Source organism: Mycteria americana, chromosome 15, assembly GCF_035582795.1.
Source record: "Mycteria americana isolate JAX WOST 10 ecotype Jacksonville Zoo and Gardens chromosome 15, USCA_MyAme_1.0, whole genome shotgun sequence".
NCBI classification, from domain to species: Eukaryota; Metazoa; Chordata; class Aves; order Ciconiiformes; family Ciconiidae; genus Mycteria; species Mycteria americana.
The window spans coordinates 4,779,884-4,789,645 of record NC_134379.1 but is presented as its reverse complement, the minus strand read 5'-3'; the positions used below and the strand labels follow the sequence as shown (position 1 = coordinate 4,789,645).

Sequence of the window (9,762 nt, the reverse complement as noted above, 5' to 3'; positions counted from 1 at the left end):
CACCGCCGGCCGCCAGGGGGCAGCAGTGCGGCGCCCAGCGCCTCCGGCCGCGGAGGCGCCGCTTCCGGCCCACGTGGGGCGCGCGGGCACATGGCCGCGGTGAGCGGGGCTGGGGCCGGGCGGGAGCGCGGATGGAGGGGGAGTGGGGCTGCTGGAGGGGTGGGGGCTCGGGTTCCCCTGGGGGGTTCCTTCTGCCCCCCCCCCCCGCACCCCCCTGCGTGGGGTCCCGGTCCCTGTAGGTTGTTTCCCCCCCCCACGGGGTCCACGCCGGGTTCCCCCGTAGCGGCTCCTTCTCCCTCACGCGGGTACCGTTGCCCGGGCTGGGGTGCTGTGGGGCTGTTCCCCTCCCCGGTGGTACCCCCGCCCCTGAGCCCGCTGTCCCGCAGAGCATGTCGCCGGACGAGGACGCGCAGCGGCTCCTGATCCAGTTCCGGGACGAGGCGGGGGAGTCCCTGGGCTCCCCCTTCGACGTCCCGGTCACCATCACCCCGGACAAGCTGCAGCTGGTCTGCAACGCTCTCCTGCAGAAGGTGAGACCCCCCCCAGGCTCCCCCAGCACCCCCCGAGCCCAACCCGGGGCCGCCCCTCTCTACGTCTCCTGCCCTCTCTCCCCCAGGATGAGCCGGTGCCTCTGGCCTTCTTCGTCCACGATGCCGAGATCGTGGTGTCGCTGGAGAAGACCCTGGCGGGGCAGACGGTGGAGACAGAGAAGGTTCTGGACATCATCTACCAGCCGCAGGCGGTGTTCAGGGTGCGGGCAGTGACCCGCTGCACCAGCTCCCTGGAGGGGCACACCGAGGCCGTCATCTCCGTCGCCTTCAGCCCCACGGGAAAGTACGAGGGTCTGGCTGCGGGTGGGGGGCTCGGGGCTCGGCAGTGGTTGCTGTCCCCTCCGAGGGCACCGCGCTGAGTCGGGCTCTCCCTCCTCCCAGGTACCTGGCGAGCGGCTCTGGAGATACCACCGTCCGCTTCTGGGACCTCAGCACGGAGACGCCGCAATTCACTGCCAAAGGTGGGTGCGGGAGTGTCCCGGGAGGGCAGCTCCTGACCCCCCTCCCTCAGGGACACCCTGCCTGCTCGGGGGGGACAAGCAGAGCGGAGCCTGGGTGCTGCCTGAGCCGTATAGGCTGGGGCCATCACTCAGGGCAGGAGTAGCTCTCTTTGACTAAGGACGTGGAGGAAGAAGGTCTGGACAGGAGGAACACGGAGGGTTCCCCCACCACCTCCAGTCCTGCCTCGGAGTGGCTGCATGCTGGGACACCGGGGACAGACGGTCACAGCTCTCCACTCACACCCACTCGTGCTGTCTCTGCCAGGTCACCGGCACTGGGTGCTCAGCATCGCCTGGTCGCCCGACGGCAAGAAGCTGGCCTCAGGCTGCAAGAACAGCCAGGTACGCGTTGGCTCCCCGCTCCCTTGGCACGGGGCCCGGTGCACCCGCAGCCGTGCTGCAGGGGGTCTGCGGGGGCGTGGAGACCCTCTGCGGCCCTGTTCTGAACTGAAACCTGGTAAAGGGGCTATGGAGGATTAGAGGCAAAGACTTGTTTTTTCTGGGGTGTGAAGGGCGTACGCAGTTGTTCTGAGCAGGATTCCCGTTCCCCGGAGGAGCTTTGCATGCGGATGTGTTGCAGTAGTTGCAAGTAGCGTCTCTGAACTCTGCCAGGCAGCGCTCTGGCTTTGTTGCCTTTGTAGACCTCTTGCCGCTGAGCCCTGCTGTCTTGTGGCAGACGCTTTTCCCTCCGCACAGGAAAGAGTCCAGGCTTTGGACATGGTCCTTGGCAGACGGCTCCATCACGAGGAAGGTGTCTGGAGCGAGAAAGGGTATCGCCTGGCTAAGCCAGGGCTGCTGTTTGCATGACCCAGACGCGCAGCAGCAGCCTGTTTTGCAGTGCTCCCGCTCAGACACAGCTGAATTCCCTCTTACAGGAATGCGAAGGGGGCCCTGTCCCAGCTGCGGGGCAAAACGTGTGCGCTTGAGGTGCATGCAGAAACGCCTGGGGAAGTGGGAGCACTCGTGGGTGATTAAAAGCGAGTCAGCAACTTGCTGAGCTGCAGAGGGGCAGTCAACTTGCTCTGACCTTCGAACGGTCTGGGAGCAACAAGAGCAGCCACGGAGCTGCTTAGTGCTGCTGTCCTGCGCTTGGTTTCTGAGCGGCCACTTCATCAGGCCGCTGTGATATGAGCCCCAAGGAAAGTGGCCGGGCCAGGGTGACTCTGCCCTGATTTGGTGCTGTTCTGGCTTTAATCTGACCCAGGGAGCTGCTTGTCCTGTTTCCCCGTTTGTCCCAGGTTCTTAAGTAGGAGATGACTAATGCCTTGGCTCTTTGGATGAACATTTATTTAGAGAGAGAAAAAACAAGAGAAAACCAGCATGTGTCCCACCCACAGAACCTGATAATAAGTAGCATTTAGCGCGCTCTGGCTTTCATCACGCTCTGCAAACATTCACTAACTCTCTGGCACAGGGTGTCAAAGGCTCAGGCTGGCTTTTTGGGGACCTGGATCGGTTTTGAGTTGAGGCAGATATTTTCGTAGCAGCAGCGTTTTAGGCAGAGAGGAGGGCGATCAGGTCTCATTCTTTGAGATGTCAGCTGATTGCTGCAGGGATCTGGAACGGCATCCAGCCCTCCTGCCCCCTCCCTTTCTGCTCCCTGCCTCTGCCAATGTAAACGCAACCCCAAGGACACCTATCCTTTCTAAATGGAGCCCGAATGTCCCTGGGATTCACATGATGCGTGAGGCCTGATGCGACCTTCTTGCTTCCTCTCTTGGACAGATATTTCTCTGGGACCCAGCCACCGGCAATCAGATTGGCCGGGTGCTCGCCGGCCACTCCAAATGGATCACGTGTCTGTGCTGGGAACCGCTCCACATGTAAGTGAAGGGCCAGGCCAGCCCTTCCCCTTTACTCATATGGAAAAGAGCAGCCTGACCTGACGGGCACCCCTCCTGTTTGCCTTTCTCCCGTTACAGTGCACAGAGGGGGTGCGTGCAGAAGGGCCCACAGGGTGGGCCGGGAAAAATGCGTCTAGCTCAGAGCCAGGAGTCCCAGCCGCTGCTCGTAGTCCCCGTAAGGGTGCTGGGGAATTCACTGTCAGGCTGTGCCTCTGTTTTCCCCTATGTAAAAGAGATACTTGCCTATGAAAAACAATGTTTTCACGGTGCTGGACAAACATTTGATGTGCTCCTCCCCAGCATGCCGAGCTGGGAGCAGGAAAGCCTGGCTGTGTGGTGCCCGACCTCAGGCTCTGCAGAGCACTCCTTTTCTGCTCTCCTGCATCCTGGTTGCCTCTGTCGTCCGGTTTATTTATCGTGGGGGCTGATTAACTGTGCAGTCCCCTTATCCCTTTGATCAGGTAAAGCTCTGTCTGGGAAAGATGGGTGGAGAGGGACAGTTGTGGCCAATAATCCAAGATATGATAGAAATAAATAAATAAAAATAAGGAAATGGGGCCCCTTCAGAGCAGAGCCCTGCAAATTGAATTTGCTGGTAGGAAACTCCAGCTATTTGCAAACAATTAACTGGATTAGCAAAAACTGATTATAAAGGAAGATGAGGAAATGGAGAGGAGGGAGATGACCCTTCCAGGGCTCCAATTCTCTGTCTCCAGCCAGCTGCGCTCCCCGCTCAGTTCCTGCGCAACAGGAGGGGCTGTGTTCGTCCTCACTGCTGCTGGTGCTGGGGACCACTTTCTTTGACGTTAAAACTGTGTTGAGTGGTAAAGATGTTGTGCAAAGGACAGAGGGCTGTGGCTCCCTTGTCCTTGTTGGGCTGTGGCCACCTGCTTCCAGATGTGTTAAATTTGCCCCCCTGAGCCACATGGATGGACGTCGCTGCTTTCAGTCCTGCCAGCGCAGCAGCACTCTGTCTGCAGGCTGGCACGTTTCCTGCCGGAGGCGAAGCATGGCATAGGCAGGGGAGCATTCAATGCGTTCCCGTTGCTGCCGGTCTGCGCAGCCTGCGTAAGGCAGACTGATCCCCCTGCCCAGGGCTCTCCCCCAGCCAGTGCCCGGGGAAGATGCCAGTTTGTGGTCCTCTCGTTAGCCAGCGGGTTAAAGCTGCCTCCTGTGAAAACAAGGTCATTGCCAAGGGGCTCAGGTGCCACATTCGCCCTGGATTGACACCTCCAGTGTGCAGCCCAGGAGTCGGTTTGGAGGGAAGCATCTGTCTGCCTCTCCCGTGCCTTGTGGGATCTTGTCCTCTGTAGATCAGCACTCTGTCCCTGCCCAGCCTCTCTCTGATCTTAAGCCAAAACATAAAGTTGTCTTTTATTGACTTCTGGACCCTTGAATCCTCTGGAGCTGACAGGGGGAGAGCTTGGTGGAGGAGCTGTGTGCGCTGTGCAAATGGATTTGATCTTCTTTTTGCCCAGAAACCCAGAGTGCCGCTACCTGGCAAGCGCCTCCAAGGATGGCAGCATCCGCATCTGGGACACGCTGATGGGCAGGTGTGACAAAATCCTCACGAGCCACACGCAGTCAGTGACGTGTGTGAAGTGGGGGGGCGATGGCTTGCTCTACTCCTCCTCCCAGGACAGGACCATCAAAGTCTGGAGGAGCCAGGATGTAAGTGAGGTGGGCAGCCCTGGGGCTGCTGGCGAAGGGGGCTGGATACACTGCATTGTAGCTTTGTCTGCTCTTCTTGGCACAGCTTGTGCCCTGGAAAATGGAGTTGCAGAGTGGGTGCTGTATCCTCTTGACCTGTCAGAGCCTGTTGCTTGACACCTATTGGAAGGGGTAGCTGTTGTGCAATGTTTTCAACCCTAAAAGCGTAAGATGGGGCTAAAAGCTGGAAATATCCCTGGAGCAACCTGTGCTGGTGGGTTCCTTGCAAGGCTCTGTGGGGAAGTTGGTTCGTGAAGCTCAACAGTGCTGTTTCTTCCCTGCTAAGCCAGGCTACAGTCCTGCCTGCAGCTTGGGCAAGAGGGTTTGGAAAGTTTAGGGTTGGTCCTTGCAGCCCAATGGCTCTGTTGGGTCCTGCGCAGCCTGGCTCTGTCCTGCCCATCCCTCTCTAAGCGGGTGGTTTTGCTTCCAGGGGGTCCTCTGCCGCACGTTGCAGGGCCATGCTCACTGGGTGAATACCATGGCCCTCAGCACCGACTACGTTCTCCGCACCGGTGCCTTCGAACCTGCTGAAGCCACCATCAACCCGCAGGATGTAAGCGGCTCCTGTAAGTGCAGCACCCACGTTGTAGGCTGGGGGAGGCAGTGGGGAGGATAGTGAGGAGACCTGATGTCTCCACTTAATGCTGCCATGAGCAAAAGCAGTCTTGAAAGCTGGGAGCAGGTCCTGTGCCAGTGTCAGTCATGCTGGCAGCCATGATCTTCCTTGCCCATGCACAGGGTCGAGCAGTCTGGGAGACGGGAAGGCCACTCTGGTTTTAAGGGTTTTGCTCCCAATATTGCCCTTGGCAAAGAGAAAGTGGGTGAGCAGTCACAAATGCGTCTGCTTGGCCCACAGAGCCAGGATTGGAATTGGCATCAGAAAGTTATAAAGTTTCCTTTCGCCTAAGGATTGCAAATCTCTCTTCCCCTCTCCCTTTCCCTCTTTCAGTGGCAGAACTGAAGGACAAAGCACAGCAGAGGTATGACCAAGTCAGGGTAAGTCCCTTTTGTCCCTACTGTCATTTCTAACACTATTACTGGTGGAAGCAGTAAACGTGCGTAGTTGACTGTGACCCCAACATTCGTGTGCTTCTGGCTTGTACAAGACTTGGGCTCTTTAATCCCTTTTTCAGGGCCAGGAACCAGAAAGGCTCGTCTCGGGGTCAGATGATTTCACGCTGTTTCTTTGGAGACCAGCAGAAGACAAGAAGCCGCTGGAGAGAATGACAGGCCACCAGGCATTGATTAACCAAGTCCTCTTCTCGCCAGACACCCGGATAATAGCTAGTGCTTCCTTTGACAAGTCCATAAAGCTATGGGATGGTAGGACAGGAAAGTGAGTTGGTTTGTTCTGTTACAAAGGCGGTGCTTATATGGGGTCTGTCTGTAATGCACAGGTTATGCAGAGATGGGCCCCAATGTCATTGCCAGCAGCTCCCTGGTGTGTTCAGCATCTCTGTAGCCTGAACTCACGCAAAGTAATTCTGCTGCCTCTGTCTCTCTCTGCCCTTGGGAAGTCCCTTGTCCGGCTCTTCTTGTGTTACGGGGTCTGTGCTTGGCCAGGTGCGTGCAACCCCGCTGTCACCCCGCCACAGCACTGCCTGGCACCCACGGCACATGCTGCCTGCTGCAGGGTCGGTTCTCCGGGGCAGGCGCAGCTGCAGTGGGATGGGATGTTCCACTCGGTTGATCTCCTGAAAACGTGTGTGTTGCACACTGTAGGCTGACCCAGTTTAAACGGTTCCTGTGCCAGAGAACAGCTTGTTCTGGACAATGCAAATTCTTGTAGTTACAAGTGGTGCTGTTGGTGCTTGGATGCTCCTGTAGTCCAGCTTTTAACCTTCAGCTAGAGTAGTGGTGAGCTCTCTCAGGCCACAGTCCTTCCCTATAAATCAGCCTTTATACTGATGAGCTTGGGTTTCATGTCAGTAATTTTAACGGTCCTTCTAAATCCAGGCTGCTCAGCCAGAGAGAGGAAGGACACATCTGTACATAAGGCTGTAATGTTGCCTGCTGGAAAAGGGTTTCTTGGCAGAGGAGTTGAGATGAAGAGCTGTCCTCTAGAAGGCTCTGAGCCCATCTGGGAGGGCTTTTAAACAGACTGAACCACCTATGGACTCTGTATAGCAATTGACTGCCTTGTGTGTGTTGGCTTGGGGTGTGCTGGGCATCCCGTGACTGTGCTTGCTTGCTCACAGGTGGAGGAGAAGCATGAAGGCTGGGAAGGGCAGGTTTGGAACAAACCCAGCTGCCTGTTCCTCTAACAGCTTCTTCGTGCCTCCTCCACACCAGGTACCTGACATCGCTGAGAGGGCACGTCTCGGCTGTGTATCAGATCGCCTGGTCAGCCGACAGCCGCTTGCTGGTGAGCGGGAGCAGTGACAGCACGCTGAAGGTCTGGGATGCCAAGATGAAGAAACTGGCCATCGATCTTCCTGGCCATGCAGACGAGGTGAGGTGTCTGGTCTAGCTGAGGTGTTTGAGAGAGGCAGGAACAGCTCCTCCTCCCAGCAGAAATAACTGGGTCTTTCCCTACTACTAGGTGTATGCAACGGATTGGAGCCCGGATGGACAGAGGGTAGCGAGTGGAGGGAAGGATAAGTGTTTGCGGATGTAAGTAACCTGTTGTCTGTCCATAAAGGTTGTCACAGCCACTCCATGTGTCCTTCAGAGCTGCAGTCTCCTTAGAGACCTACGCAGTTAGGGGCTGATCTCTCCTTGCAGAGAGCACAGCGCTGGGCCAAATTCCAGCCCAGAGACCTGACCTCCCTCAGGGCAGGAACTGCTGCTGTCCCCTGGGAGATAACTAGAAAGCAGAGTCCCTCCAACTGAGCAGTCAGTGGTGAAATTTGACTCAGATGTTTTGGCTCCTGGAAAGGGGAAGGAACAGTTGCACCAGTCGGTCAGACCCTTCCTTTCTCACCTTCCTCCGTCTCCCAGTTATGCAGACAGACAAATTCCTGTGAGCTGGTTGCCATTTGACCACGGCTGATGAAGGAACCTGGTCCCGAGGCCCCCACTGTGCTGCTCTTGTATGGTACCTGCTGGGCTGTGTGACAGCGCTGGTGCTGGACCACAGGGTCACAGCAGCTCTTTTCGTTTGCAGATGGCGTCGATAGGAGCAGCGACACGAAGCCACCAGTTCTGTCCTAAGCTGGCCCGCCCTCGGCACAATCTGCCTGGGAGGTCTGCGAGGTGATGGACGACCCAAGCGCGACTCCCTGTTCCTGTTGGCTGCTTTCCCTCATGGACTCTTTCCTTATATTTATTTAAGGAAATTTTAATTCCAGTTCTTAAGAGCTGTGCTTTGCAGGATGATTTCCTCTGAACATTACAGGAGGGATATCTCATCCGCCTCCATCTCAACTGGCTTTTTATTGAAATTTCAGCCTTATAGTAGCCTGTCCCCTTGAAGGGGACAAGTGAAAGGTGGGGACAGCTCATGCCCTTTCTTGCTGTGTGAAGAATCCTCCAGAGAAGAGGCTTTTAGTGGGAACAGAAAGGGTTGTCCTTGTGTGACCTTCAGAAAGGGAGAGAGGAAGGGGAAAATCCAGCACATCATTACATTGCAGAATTGTGCTCAGCTGCATCCCTGGGACAAAGATCTGCTGAGAATAAGGCCTTGGGGCTTCTCGTTATTCCAGTAAGGTTTTGCCTTTCCACTCAGCCCATTTCCCTGTGGGCTGTGCTGTGCATTATCTGTTAGTGATCCTCCACGTCCACAGCAGATAACTCATTCACTCAGCCATTTAGGGTGCAACAGGCATAGACTTCAAATGACTGCTAGAGCTGTGCTGAGTTTTCAGGTCTCGATGGCTCTTGGAAATGGGGAAATGAGGCACTTGTGCCTCTGGACGGGGGAGAGAGTGCCTGTTTCCCATCCGCTGCTGGCTCGGGGGGAAGGAAGGAAGGAAGGGGTGGGGAAGGGGAAGAATGGAGCAGGTGTTTTGGGTGGTGGTTGTCCCTCGCCCTGGATATGTGCTGACAGCAGAGCTGGGACTGTCACAGTACATGGCAAAACTTCCATTGCACAGAGTTGGCTGCTTCTGGAATTTCTCAAGTGCATTTACTTGCCCACTGAGTGAGAGGGATTCACACTGTCACTTACATATTTGTAAGCTTGTTTGTGAGCCTTTTTATAAGTCAGTTCAGGCTTCCAAAAATCATGAGGCGAATAGACCTGGATTTAGTGTTTATTTCCAGGATGCTTACAAAACAGTGAAAGTCAAGATGTGATGAATAGAGATTATATTGTCAGATTTAGTGTGAAGGCCAAAACATTTTCCATAGCCCTCATACTGCAGTTGCCACTTGGTGATTACTACAATTCAGAACAGGAGTTTGGGTCTCAGATGCTTCCCAGCTGCAGAAGATGCATTTTAAGACTTTATTCCTGCTGGCAGGATTGTTTTGGAGAATTAAGAGGGGATGGTGCAGTGATGGCCATTTGCTTGTCTGCAGGTGTTCAGGTGAGCAAAAGACTGGAACAAAGGGTTAAATCTTTAATATGACTGAGAACAAATCGCGGTTCCTGTTGTTGTTAGTATCTTTTTCTGCCAGCCAAGTCAGCGAGCTTTATCTTCATAGGTTCTTTTGGGAAGAGCTCAATATCCTGTATCTGCTCTTTCATTAACGTGCTTCCTCCAGCTGGTTCTTGCTGATGGTGAAGGCCATGTTGTGTCCATCTGCATAAACAAAATCTTTCATAATTCACTAAGGTAAATGTGGGACAGGGTGATTTAAAACTGTAGCTGATAATTCTGCCTCTCCAGACTGCCGTGCCCTTGGGAAGGAGAGGAGCACATGTGCAGCTGATGGATCTCTGGTAACAGCCAAGAAGCCTGCCTGTTTTGCAAGTTTTTTGGGCTGCCTGTGCTAAAGGAAACAATCCACCCTTGGGAGTTCAGCTCTGTCTGTGTCCCCAGGTTTGGCTTGCTGAAAGCGGCAGCTTCTGCAGCTCCTGGTAGTATGTGGCTCTTTCCAAGGGAAGAATCATCGTTCTCTGCTTCCGCTCCCAAAGTGCTACACGGAGTCTCTGCACCCTGTTAATCCACAGTGCGTTTTGTGTTAGAAGCGGGGATGTATCAGAGCTGGGGGAAGTGATCCTGCCTGCAGGGACCGGCTTGGCCGTGTGTGTGGGTACGTGTACCTAAAGAC

The 9,762-nt window shown here is 55.4% G+C and overlaps 1 protein-coding gene across 1 annotated transcript; it reads left to right on the top strand.

Annotated features, from left to right (window-relative positions):
* Positions 1-56: 56 nt before the first annotated feature.
* On the top strand, positions 57-8,497 carry NLE1 (notchless homolog 1). The gene is made up of 13 exons (XM_075518119.1): positions 57-99; positions 387-530; positions 617-834; positions 933-1,012; positions 1,317-1,393; positions 2,777-2,874; positions 4,374-4,566; positions 5,036-5,171; positions 5,555-5,601; positions 5,739-5,941; positions 6,898-7,057; positions 7,148-7,218; positions 7,712-8,497. The coding sequence occupies exons 1-13, from the start codon at positions 91-93 to the stop codon at positions 7,722-7,724; spliced, it is 1,449 nt and encodes a 482-aa protein (XP_075374234.1). The 5' UTR covers positions 57-90; the 3' UTR covers positions 7,725-8,497.
* Positions 8,498-9,762: the final 1,265 nt, after the last annotated feature.

Excerpts from the sequence above, each read along its gene's own strand:
- NLE1 (XM_075518119.1), top strand. Across the intron at positions 835-932 it reads GCCTTCAGCCCCACGGGAAA|GTACCTGGCGAGCGGCTCTG; the intron begins GTACGAGGGTCT and ends CCCTCCTCCCAG. Across the intron at positions 5,602-5,738 it reads AGAGGTATGACCAAGTCAGG|GGCCAGGAACCAGAAAGGCT; the intron begins GTAAGTCCCTTT and ends TCCCTTTTTCAG.